A 13590-nucleotide genomic window follows, 5' to 3' on the forward strand; every position below is an offset into this window, starting at 1 on the left:
GAATTTGTACCATTCTACATATTATAGAAGGTTAAGAAATCCTTCTAGGAGATGAAAAAAAGCATACTTCAAGTTGCCTAATTTAAACTTCATGGAAAACCTATGGACCAGCATTGGCGAACCTTTTAGAGATCTTGTACTCAAACTGTACCTTCATGCCACCTGTGAGGCTGCGCCCTTCCCACCCCCCCCCCCAATTACCCCAGTCAGGGCAGGGAAGAAGTGCTTGCATTGGGCAGCTGGGCAGGGGCAGGGTATGGCATGCAAAAAATGTCCTCAGGCACATGTGGAGAGGGGGAGGGGAGAGGAGCACCTCCATGCTGCCAGGGTGTGTCTTCAACAGCATGGCTCTAGGCTGTAGTTGGAAAAATGGACTGTTTGCCAAAGATATGCTCAATAGCCAATATGTTTGATTTCATAATGAAGAATTAAGAAAATTATGTCAAAATCTTATGGATTCAATGCTAAATTACATAAAACAAGTGATTTCAGCAAAAAGAAGACATATTGCATATTCAAAGTTTTTTAAAACATGTAAAAGTGGGGGCAGTTAGGTGGTACAGTGGATAGAGCGCCAGACCTGGAGTCTGGAGGACCTGGGTTTAAATCTGGCCTCAGACACTTCCTAGCTGTAGGACCCTGGGCAAGTCACTTAACCCCATTAGCCTTCTTACTAAAACAGAAAATAAGAGTTTAAAAAAACCAAAAGATTTTAAAAGTAAGATTTATTGTATAAATTTAAATTGTGCAAAATTAATTATTTTACTTTGTCCCAAGTAATTTGCACTGAAAATATTTCTACTAGAGCAATAAAGCATATAAATAGATAAATAGATACATGATGATTTAAGGAGAAGGAAAACATTGACTAATGAGGAAAGGAGTCATCAAGAAAAGTTTTCTATTGGAGGTGACCCATGAGTGGAATGTCTAGGGGTCTAAAGAGGGAGCAAAATCCAAATGCCTTCTCTGCATTGTGGAGATGGGAAATGAAGGTCATTTTAGGGGAAAACAATTAGGCCTATTTGGCTAGAATGTTGAGGACCTGAAGGGAAGTAATATGAGGTAATACTTGAAAGATGATTATAAAGGGCTTTCAATGCCAACTTGAAGAATTTTTATTTTGCCTTAGAGGAAACTCTGAAGGTTCTTTTCTTCCTTTTTTTTTTTAAACTCATATCTTCCAAGGCAGAAGAGTGGTAGGGGATGGGCAATTTGGATCAAGTGACTTATCTAGGATCACATAGCTATGAAGTGTCTGAGGCTAGATTTGAACCCAGGACTTCCCATCTGGCTCATATGCATATATTACTGAGAGCTTTATTTTTCATGTTAAAATTTTTTTCTACTCAATGTACAGATCATAGTGGCAGGGGGACAGATTAATTTTTTAAGATTAAATGAAGGAACCAAAAAAGGGAAATATGATTCAGGGTTTGATTCTCATTAGCAAGTAAAAATGAGTTTTTGTAGGAACAAGAATAGCTTCAAAAAACTGAGTATGAAAAATGCCTTCCATCTCTCAACAATGAGATAATGAATTAGAGATAATAAAATAAGATTTGTGTTCTCAGGCATGACCAATGCATTCATTTATTTCGCTGAATTGTACATATTAACTATATGGGGAAGGCTCTTTTGGGGAGAAGGGTGGAAGGGATAGGAATGGGTAGTGACATGCCACAAAAAGGAATATAAAGGCTGAATTCAAAGATTTGTATTTATATATATATATATATATATATATATATATATATATATATATATATATGTATATACTTATAAAGAGGACTAGAAAAAGCCATCTGGGTAGAGGTGAAATTTGAACCATGGGAGCTGATGAGATAACCAGATGAGAGAGAGAGGAGAGGAGATCTCAGGACAGAGAGGCTTTAAATTAGGGGGCAGACCTTGAATGATGATTCAGTAAAAGAGATTGAGTAGGAGTGGATAGACAGGTAGGACGTGTATTCAGATAAGTAAATACAAGATAATTTGGAGAGAGAAATAGCATTAATAATACAATGGACTGGGAATGGTTTCACAGAGATGATGCCTGACCTTAAGAGTAATGGAAAGCTCTGTAGGGACTAGATTGGTGTGTGTGTGAGAGCAAAGAGGAGTTGAATACAAGGCATGAGAAGGAAATTATACGTGTTCCAAAAATAGAGTGTAGTCTGTGCAAATGCAGGGAAGTGGGAGATGGAATAGTGAATTGGGAAGCCAGTTTGGCTGGAATGTTGAGGTTATGAAAGAAAGTAATGTGAGATACATCTAGGAAGTTAGGTTGGAATTAGATTGTGAGGGGCTCAAAATGCCAGGCTTTAGGTTTTGTCTTAGAGGCAAAAGGGCAGACTGAAGGCCTTTGAACAAAGGGATGATGTGGCCACTCCTGTCCCTTAGGAAACTTATTTTATTGTTTTGCCAGTTTTGAGAGGTGAGAAACTAAAACCAAGGAGATGAGTTAGGCAGCTATTAACGATAGTGGCTCAGTGATAGAGAGGCCTGGCGATGCAAAGCCTGAGTTCAAATGTGGTTTCAGACACTTTCTAGCTGTATGATCCTAGTCACTTAACCCCAATTGCCTAGCCCTTGTCTCTTCAGCCTTGGAACCAATACTTAGTATCGAATCTAAGATAAAAGGCAAGGTTTTAAAAAATAAAAATAAAAACAATAGTTGAGCTGATAGTCATTAAAGCCTGAACCAGAATAGTTGACTGTGTGAGTGGAGAGAAGGGAATGACTGAATGTAGGGAGAATGAAGGAGAGGGAAGAGTCAGGTATGACTCTGACACACCTGGGTTGGTGGGAGGATGACAACTTCCTCAAATAAATTTGAAGGAAGGAGGCACGGGTTCAGGGACATGTTGAATTTGAACTACTGATAAGATATTTGAAAGAGATGTTCCCAGACAGTTGACAATTGAAGACTAGATTTCAGGGGAGACACTAGGCCTGGATTAATATCGATTTGGGGGTTATCTGTGTGGAGATGATAACCAAACCCAAGAAATTAGATGAAACTACCCAGAGAGATTGTGTGAAGTGAGAAGTTGGTCCAGGACACGGCTTTAAGACATACTCATGCTTAAGAGACAAGAAATGATGAGTTGTAAAGTAGGCTGAAAGGGTAGCCTTTGGGTAGGAGAAGATCCAAGAGTCAGTAGTTTCATATCTGCTAAGGGAAAACAGTATGTCTAGAAGAAGGGGATGGTTCCCAGTGCCAAAAGCTGCATAGAGGTCAAGGAGGGTAAGGCCTGAAAAAAGACTTCAGCCTCAAGCTGTCAGAATAGTCAACATGGTGATATGACATGATATAATGTAATGCAATAAAAAAGAAACAGTTGGGATCCCAAAGAGTGCCTGAGAATTTCTCCCTTTTGGAAATCAGATAACTTATATTGGGGATTGTTCAGAAAACGAATGGGCTGTTCCTGAGTTTGTGAGGTCCCTGTTATCAGCTGAGGTCTTCAAGCAGAGGCTAGGTGATTCTTTGTTTGGGGAAATAGCCACATGCCATTGGAAGGCTTCTGAGGCCATTTGGTCTGTCATTGTATTCATGAAGAACCCAAGGATACTCTAGAGAGGATTCCAGCTCAGATATGACTTAAATTAGATTATCCTTCAGATTCCTTCCATGCCTGAGATTCTATGATTCTGTGGTTTGGCAGTTGAGATCATTGAGATTCTTGTAGAGGGCAAAAGACAAAAATGAAATAATTCTAACTCTTAAGCAGCTCGCTGTCTAATTCTTTCTAACCTAATGTTAGCAATCTGGAGTCCACTGAGGTCATATATATTTATTTGTACCATTGGCCACAACCAGACCCCCAGCAATCCCTGCAGTTTCAAGGCCTGCTTTGGTTTTCTACTCCAAACTTAGCAAAGCCTCCCAGAGGCTAGAGGAAGCAGACTATTTGGTCTTTCCAAGAGTGTAAATTTTGAGTCTAGTGGCCTTTTGCTAAAGCACCCCAGCGCCATGTTTTTAGATTAGACTCCAAAATCTTGTAGGTTGAGGAAGCTTTGGGACAAATGAACTAACTGGAGAACTTCCTAAGATCCTTTGTGCCTCATTCTTCGTGGAGATGCCTTAAAAAGAGGGCCTTATAGGGGCAGCTAGATGGCACAGAAGATAGAGATCTCTGCCTGGAGACAGGAGGTCCTGGGTTCTAATCTGGCCCCAGACACTTCCTAGCTGTGTGACCCTGGGCAAGTCACTTGACCCCCACTTGCCTAGCCCTTACCTCTCTGTTCTAGTCAGACAGTAAGGGTTCACAAAATGGAGAGCCAGGTGAACACTTCCTAGCTATATGACTCTGGGCAAGTCCCCCAACCCCCATGGCCTAACCCAGACCATTCTTCTGCCTTGTCTCCAATATATAATACCAATTCTAAGATGGAAGGTGAGGGTTTAGAAAAGGAGTGTGGGTGCTCCTGGCCCGTCTCCTACCAAAGTTTAAGGGCTAGAGTGTTGGCAGGTGGGGCAGTGCTTACGCATCAGAAGTGCCAGCATGCCCGGGCACGCACAGCCCGGTAATCTTCATTGGTAATGGCTTGGTTCCCGTTGGGACTGCTGCTGATTACTGTAATCCCACGGCTCTAGTTTCCTGTTCTTGATGTTTGAACTTTCCTTAATGGCAGCCGCGGCCTTGCCTTCCTGCTCCCCCACTGGACACATCGGTCCTGCTGGGTGCCTTCTCTGGTGGCACTGCTGCTCGGGGCAACCCTTGATTTTCTCCTCTTTGTTCGTCAATCCAGCTTTTCTGAGGCCGGGCTAGTGCTTAGGAGTAAGCCAGTCCTCCGTGTATAGGGTGCTGATTGTTTTAGCATGAAGGCAGGTGTAATCCTTACAGTAACCCCATGAGATGGGTAGGTATAACAGGCATTATTAGCTTTTTATAGATAAGAAAATGAAAATATAGAGAAGTTGTGTGATATGACCTCTTAGGGAGGAATCTGGGACTTGAATCAAGGCCTGCTTACTCCTGGACCAGTGTACTTTCCACCAGACAGGACTCCTTAAAATGGGACCCTAGTAACAGGAAGAGTCAGCATGGTTCCATGAACACAGCACTGCATTTGGAGTCACAAGACCTAGGTTCAAATCTTACCTCAGTCTTTTATTGCCTGTGTGACCCTGGGCAAGTCCCTCGACCTCTCCTCTGTTTTCTCATTTTTCAAATTAAAATAAATGACTAGTTTTAAATCTGTGAGCCTGAAGTGCTATTCAGGATCCCAACTGCACCTTGCTTTCTATATTATATTATACTATACCAGTGATGGGGAACCTTTTAGAACATTTTAGGTACCCCATGCCATGCCCCGCCCCCTGGCTGCCCAGGATACCAGGATGTTCCATTAGAGGAATGCATCATCATTCCCTTGGGGGGGGGGACCGGGTTCCCAGTGCAATTTCTACACAGTTCAGTTCATGAGTCATATTAAAAGGAAGAGCGTCAGTGACCCAACCCTTATCAAAGCACTTATATGGGTGGGCCTGGGAAGAGTCAAAGTGAAAGGCTGTGGTTAGAGCTGGAGCGGATGCGAATTTCCTGGAAGCCCCAGACATTTGATAGGCCTTTGAGGCCAGAGACCATGGGCTAGGGCTAGGGGCTGGAGTTTTTCTTCTCTTTGTGGGACCCGAGTTAGTGACTGCTCATTGAATTAGGGAATTATCTGCCCAGGTAGCTAGCTGGGTGCACAGAGTTCAAAACCCAGGAGAAGACGCCACCTGTTTCTGGGGAAATAAAGAACCCTTACTCTTCGGCCTTGCAGCTGGTGTTTTGTGTCTATTCTAAGATGGAAGGTAAGGGTTTTGTTTTGTTTTAAATGGAAGGAGCAGAGGGGCAGCTAGGTGGCTCAGTGGATAGAGAGCCAGGCCTAGATATAGAAGGTCTTGGGTTCAAATCTGGCCTTAGAAAGATTTTGCTGTGTATGGTGGTGCATGCCTAGAATCCCAGCTCCAGGCAAGACTGAGACAGGTGGATCACTTGAGCCCAAGAGTTCTCAATTAAGGAATGGGCTAAAGCCCATTGGTTGTCCACACTGAGTCTGGCACTAACTTGCTGAACCCTCTGAGAGGAGAGGGGCCACCAGGGTGCCTAATAGGGGAGCAGCTGGCATTTTCCCCTGGGTTGAAGCTCTGCATCTGGCCATGGTAGGGGTAGGGCCCCGAGGGGGCTGTTCTTCTAGCCTGGGTGAGATTGGGAGAACCAATCTCAAAAAAACAAATAAAATCAAACAGTAACAACAAAACCCAGAAATGTTTTCAGATGCTCTATAGAGGAAACGTTCTTGGTACATAGCAAATACAATCTGTTTGTTTCTCTGATCCAAAGAGCAGAGATCTAAAAATAAGAATGTTTTTCATGTTTGGGGAGGAGGTGGGGCAGCATAGGCAATGTCATCCAGATTTTCTATAGAAAAGTAAAATTTGTTTTGGGTAGTAAGAAACCCTACCTATTGTCCATTATTTTCTAAACAGGGAATGACACTAATTACCCTGAAATCACTGCTCCTTTCATTTATTTTTTTAAATACAAACCCAGCCCCCTCCCCATCTTCTGTCCTAGAATTGACACAGAATATCAGTTTTAGGGCCAAAGAATGGTAAAAGCTAGGCAATGGGAGTTTAGTGACTTGCCCAAGGTCACACAGCTTGGCAGTGTTTGAGGATACATTTGAATCCAGGATGTCACATCTCTAGGTCTGGCTCTCAATCCACTGAGTCCACCAGCTGCCTCCTATTTCTTCCATTTAAAAAAGAAGAAGAAAAAATGCTCAGGAAAAAACATGTTGGAAATAAAGATAGTCATCTAGATGCCAACAACAAAATCCTTCTTCTTAGACTTCTTTCTGAAAGTTGATTTTTGGTTTGTTTGTAGATTCATTGCTCGATTACGCTTCCCAGCCGGCCAATCACCATTTCTCGAACATCTCAACTCTTCCTGAAGACATCAAAGGCCCTTGCTTCCAAAGTGGAAATAAAAGGAGCCATGAGCCCTTTACTGGTCCAGAACGATTTGGAACCAGCAGTTTGGGCTTCAGCTGTAATTCCTACCCCCACGCTCCAGAAAAGGTGACACTCCTTGTAGACGGCACTCGTTTTGTGGTCAACCCACAGATATTCACTGCTCATCCGGACACTATGTTGGGAAGGTAACAGATTCCCCACAATTTCACTTTGTTCTTTAGAGTGGGAATAATGGCTATACCCAGAGTTTTGCTGGATCCATGGATCCATCCATTATTAAATTCGTGGAGCACATACACCCTGAAATTCCACAACTTCTACAGATCAGGGCTTAATTTATTATTTTACTCATTATCTAGATTTAAGAAAGTAATGGAGGAAAAGTTAGTAATGCAGATCAAACTTAAAGATGTGTTGTGCACCTGGTTATTAAAACATTTCGTATCACACCTCTCTTTGGTCATACCTATTATTTAGAATGCCCATAGAAATAGTTATACACCTACCTGCCTAAAAGAGACTAGGAAAAAGAATGACACCAGTGTTTTTATTTATTTTTATTTTCAATATAATTTTATTTTAAAAATATTTTTCCATGGTTACATGATTCATGTTCTCACCCTTCTCTCTTCCCTCCCCCTTCCCAGGGCTGACAAGCAATTCCACTGGGTTATATACATGTATTGTTGTTCAAAACCTATTTCCATATTATTCGTATTTGTAATATAGTGATCTTTTAAAACCAAAACCCCAATCATATATACCCATCCAATCACATGATCAACCATGTTTTTCTTCTGTGTTTCTACTCCCATAGCACTTTCTCTGGATGTGGATGCCATTCTTTCTCATAAGTTCCTCGGGATTGTCCTGGCTTGTTGCATTGCTATTAGTAGCAAAATCTGTTACATTTGATTGTACCACAATGTTTCAGTTTCTGTGTACAATGTTCTCCTGGTTCTGCTCATTTCACTCTGCATCAGTTCATGGAGGTTTTTCCAGTTCATATAGAAATCTTCTGGGGGCAGCTGGGTGGTTCAGTAGATTGAGAGTCAGGCCTAGAGACAGAAGGTCTTGAGTTCAAATCTAGCCTCAGACACTTCCTAACTGTAACCTTAGACACTTGACCCCCATTGCCTAGCCCTTACCAGTCTTCTGCCTTAGAACCAATACACAGTATTGATTCTAAGATGGAAGGTAAAGGTTTTTAAAAAAGAAAAGAAATCTTCCAGTTCATCATTCCTTATAGCACGATAGTATTACATCACCATCAGACACCACAGTTTGTTCAGCCATTCCCCAATTGAGGGACACCCCCTCATTTTCCAATTTTTGCCACCACAAAAAGAGAAACTATGCATATTTTTGTACAAACAGATTCTTTCCCATTTTTTATCTCTTTGGGTCACAGACCTATTAGTGGTATTGCCAGATCAAAGGGCAGACAATCTTTTAGCACCCTTTGGGCATAGTTCCAAATTGCCTTCCAGAATGGTTGGATCAGTTCACAGCTCCACCAGCAGTGCCTTAGTATCCCAATTTTGCCACAACCCCTCCAACATTTGTCATTTCCTTTTACTGTCATATTGACCAACCTGCTAGTGACACCAGTATTCTTGAAAACTCATTTATCCCTCCATAAGAGAGACTGATTGATAAGAGATGTATGCATAAAGTAGGGGGCGTTTTTTGTGCCCATACACAAACCTGTGTTGTTGAATAAATTCCTTAAAATGAAAAAGTAGTCCAGAAACACCAAGGCTTTTTTTTCTAACCCTCTTCAGTCTCTTGGTCAAGAGGAGATGGATTCATTATGGGTTCATAAATTTAGAACTAGGAGGAATCTTAGCAATCACCCAACCCCTTTATTTTACAAATGAGGAAATTGGAGCCTAAGAGGTTAAGTGAATTAAGGTTAAGTGAAATGATTTATCCAAGTTTATTTATCACACAGGTAATTAGGAACAGTGCCTAGCTTCAGATCCAGATATTCTGCAATTCTGCACTTCTCCCACTACCCTTCACTGTCTCCTATGTTTAATTGCTTCTGGCCTCAGTTTAAAATACCTATCATTTGTAGTTGGCAAACTTGTCTAGTCTAGTAAGGAGGGTGTGCAAGAAAGAGACCCTAAGCTGTTTGTTCTGTGCAGGAAAGGTGCTGAAATAACCAATGTGGAGTGTAGCTTTGTATGAAGACAAAGAGACAGAGGCAAACAAATGTCCTGCACCTAACACAAACCAGAAAAGCCTCCTTTGGAATTCTTAGAATCAACCTGAATCAAATAACAAAGATGAGATAATCACCTTCTTTCTTTTAAAACTTTACCTTCAGTCTTAGAATGAATATTAAAGATCAATTCCAGGGTAGAAGAGAAATAAGGGCTAGGCAATGGGGGTTAAGTGATTTGTCCAGGGTCACACAGCTAGGAACTGTCTGAGATCCATTTTGAACCCTGACTTCCCATCTCTAGGCCCGATTCTCTATCCACTGAACCACCTAATTTCCCCTTGGTTCAACTTTAAAAGAGAGATAAAGACAAAGACAAAGACAGAGACACATTGAGTGTAACAAATAGTTACAACATGATTGTTCTAATACAAACCAGGAAAAGTTTCCTTTGGAATTCTTAGATTGTCATTTGACATTAATCAAGTCAAATCAAATGACAAAGTTGAGATACCACTTTCTGAGAAAGCCTGTGATTTCCAACAAAATGATCACATTTGCTAAGATTCTGAAATTAAGAAAGCTATATCTGTGCTAGTTTTTTTAATTTCAGAATCTTAGCAGCACATTTTAATCTTGAGAAAAGACCAGCTTTTTAGAGAAAATGTTTGCCCAGCCAGGCTATTGCTCATCTGCACGAGTAGTCCCTATCATTTTCTAAACTCATCTTTTCTGCTGAGTTATGGGAAAATTTTCTCCTACCTCCTGCTTGTGAGTTTCTTTCTCTTATTATCTGTCTCCTTTGTCAATAACCTACATGCTAGTTTTCCCCTTGAAAAACCATTTCTTATAGACTTGTCTCCTTCCCCATATTCTCCCTTGCATTACATCTTTTTATCTTATTTTTTAAAATCTATTGTTTTTACATTCTTTTCAAAATATGCCTCCAAAATGGGCAAGTTATTAAACCTCTATTTCCTAGCCCTTACCTCTCTTCTCCCTTGGAACCAATATACAGTATTGATTCTAAAACAAAAGGTAAGGGATTAAAAAAAAAGTTTTGGGTTGTTTTTTTTCCTTCACTCCTACCTTATCTCTCCTTCCTATAGCCCTGTTTTCTGTTTAGTCATAACTTGGGGTCTGGTTAGCTCTGATAGTTAGAGCACCATGCCTTAGTCTAGGGAGGGTGGCCTGTAGTCTATGAAGTTTCTTTTTTTCAGTAGCATGATAACTATTTTTAATATAATTACTTTCCTTTGCAATTCTATGTAATTTATTTTCTTTAAAATCAATAATCTCAGAAAGGGTTTATAGGCTTTCCCAGCTGCCAGAAGGGGCTAAGGCACAAAAAAAGTTAAGAACTCCAACAGAGCATTAGAAGATTTAGTGCTAGAAGGGAATTTAGAGATTGTCTGATTCAGTGCTTTTATTTTACAAATGAATAAACAGATCAAGAGAGATGTAATTTGCAAAAGGCCATATAGTTAATCTGTATCAGTGCCAGGATTAGAATGGAGGTCTGTGTACTTTTTATTATAACACATTGCAACCACAGGTGATCATCTCAGACCTGGCCTATGGCCTTGTAAATAAACAGGGCCCTTGGTCACAAGACCTGAGGGATGACATGGCCAGGATAGCTTTGATTCATTTCCACAACTAGAAAAACAACTACACGGGTCTCCCCAATAGCAGAGAAGTGGTTTTATTTTTGTGTTCAATCACAACACAGTTTTATGATATTAATGTTGTTATTCACAGTGCCCCCAAAGTATATATTATATTGAACTTATTTTACAGGGTATCCCATTAATGTTATTAGATAGGGCATCTCACAAATCTTAATGCAGTTATGCTATTAAAGCTTAAATTTAACTAAATGGAGGAAGCTAGGTGGCTCAGTGGATTGAGAGTCAGGAGGTCTTGGATTTAAATCTGGCCTCAGACACTTCCCAGATGTGTGACCCTGGGCAAGTCACTTGACCCCCATTGCCTAGCCCTTACCCCGCTTCTGCCTTGGAGCCGATATACAATATTGATTTTAAGACCAAGGTAAGAGTTTAAAAAAAATTTTTTTAAGTTTGGTAGCTGAACTATTACTGTGTCTTTGTCCATGTCTTATTATCTAAACTTTATGTCTCCTTTAACATAGCAGGTAATGAGTAAATGTTTTGTGTAAACTGAACGCAGATATTTAATTTTTGGGTTCTGTTTGAACATGGAGCAGACTTAAATGTCTCAAAACTTTTGAACTAGAACAAAGCTCAAATATGAAAATACTTCTTTAGGGCCAAGTTCTTGTCCCCCTCGATCTTGGCCCAAATGTGTTCTTCATTGGTGCATGATATAACTCTGGGCATTCCAATCTTTTAAGCACTTGAGCCAATTTAGAAGTCCTACCCAAGACAGAAAAGCCAAGCAGACTGGATGGTCAGGTCCCCGTGTGAATGTGATAGCATTGTGAGTGAGGACTGGCTTAGACCTCCCTGAAAGGGAGAATGAAATCCATTGGTAAGATGGCTGGTTATAACGCTCCCTGGGTTAGAATCCTTTTGTTGATGACAGTGATGGGCCATGGGGCTCTCCCCTATTACAGAGGGCAGAGACTGACTTTTGCCTCTTTTCTTATTCCATGTGCATTTCTTATTCCACATAGCAAGCCCTTAATAAATATTTATTTTTAAAATCCTTATCTTGTGACTTAGAATCACTACTGTGTATTGGTTCAGGCAATGGGGGTTAAGTGACTTGTCCAGGGTCACACAGCTGGGAATGTCTGAGGCCAGATTTGAACCCAGGACCTCCCATCTTTAGGCCTGGCTCTCCATCTACTGAGCTACCCAGCTGCCCCTTAATAAATCTTTATTGATTGATCAGTTCTTCTGTGGCCCAGTTAGTTTACCATCACTCTAGCCAACTAACTTAGCCATCTGTGCCAGTTTGTGGGAAAAGGCCTAGGTAGCATTACCTAGCGGGGAGAACACTGAGTTGGGTGGAGAAAACCTAGTTTCTGATTCTGCTCCTGTCCACTAACTCGCAGCATGGCCCTGGGAAAAGGGATATCCTGTCTGTGAGGGAACCTTTCCAGAGGGAAAATTCTTTAATTCTGTGATTTTAAGAGAATGAATGGGTTCCTGAAGATCCTTGTTACTAGAAAAGCACCTCCGAGCTCACGCCCTACAAGATCCAGAGACTCATTTCCCTGTTGTTGGCGGAGACGCTGGCCATGGCCTTCTTGGGCTCACTTGACGGCGAGGCCGACAGGGTGAAGTGACTGGGCCGGGAAGGAGCCGAGGCTGGTTGTGCCCCGGCTTCCAAGGCCAGGCCTTCCTCCACGACCCCCCTCGTTGCCTAGAACTTGGCATTTATAACTGAACCATTCTGTGTGCAGAACCCTGTGCTGTGCTCAGGGCGATAGAATGATTAGATCAGATGTCATCACAGTTTTCTGGGAGCGCAGAGTCCAACACAGTGCTTTGAGAAGTCTAAGGAAGAAAGGCCTTACCAGCCTGTTGGGAAAAGCTTTGTTGGCAGAGGTAGTATTTGAAGAGCTTTAAAAGGTGGGGAGGGGCAGCGAGGTGGCCCCATGGATAGGGCAGCAGACCTGGAGTCGGGAGGTCCTGGGTTCAGATTTGGCCTCAGACAAGTATCTGTATGACCTAGCTATCTGACCCTGGGAAAATCACTGAACCCCTAGCCCCTACCCTTTTGTTTTAACATTATTACTGAGAAAGAAAATAAGGGCTTAAAAATAAGCAAAAGGGGGGAAAGAATTCAGTAGGCAAGAATGATTTAATGAAAAATCATATATCAAGGGACATCTGGGTGGCTTAGTAGACTAAGAGCCAGACCTAGAGACAGGAGGTCCTGGGTTCAAATCTTGCCTCAGACACTTCCCAGCTGTGTGACCCTGAGCAAGTCACCTCACCCCCATTTCCTAGCCCTAACCACTCTTCTGCCTTGGAATCAGTATGTCATGTTGATTCTGAGACAGAAGGGAAGAGTTTTATTTATTTATTTAGAGCATATATCAAGTGCTTACTCTGTGCTGGAGTGGGGTGGGGGACAGAATCCTAAACTAAGATGGACCCAGCCCTCCCAGCGCTTCTATTCTAATGTGGCGTTTGCTGTGGAGCTCTTCTTCCTAACCTTCCTTCCCTGAGGGAGGCTGCCTGCTCTCTGCAAGGATCTAGGGGACCTTGCTGTGGCTCCGTGTGGGCCATCTATGGTTCATCCATTGATGGACATTAATAAGCCAGACTTAAATTGTGTTTTTAAACCTTTACCTTCTGTCATAAGAATCAATACTGTGTATTGGTTGTAAGACAGAAGAGCAATAAGGGCTAGGCAATGGGGGGCAAGTGACTTGCCCAGGGTAACATAGCTGGGAAGTGTCTGAGGCCAGATTTGAACCCAGGACCTCCTGTCTCTGGACCTGGCTCTCTACCAA

General features: G+C 41.8%; 1 protein-coding gene across 3 annotated transcripts in view; it reads left to right on the forward strand.

Moving 5' to 3' along the window:
* Positions 1–13590, forward strand: part of KCTD20 (potassium channel tetramerization domain containing 20) — a 67816-nt gene that overhangs the window by 37926 nt on the left and 16300 nt on the right. For 2 of the 3 annotated variants that reach the window (XR_462458.3, XM_007483796.3), the window contains exon 3: positions 6885–7158. Coding sequence is in view for 1 of the 3 variants with exons in the window: in XM_007483796.3 (XP_007483858.1) it covers positions 6885–7158 (274 nt within the window). In the remaining 2 variants the exon portion in view is untranslated. Of the gene's footprint in view, positions 1–6884; positions 7159–12521; positions 12677–13590 lie in introns of those variants that run through there. The other variant, XM_007483799.3, reaches the window with a different exon arrangement.

This window comes from Monodelphis domestica, chromosome 2, assembly GCF_027887165.1.
Source record: "Monodelphis domestica isolate mMonDom1 chromosome 2, mMonDom1.pri, whole genome shotgun sequence".
Lineage (NCBI taxonomy): Eukaryota > Metazoa > Chordata > Mammalia > Didelphimorphia > Didelphidae > Monodelphis > Monodelphis domestica.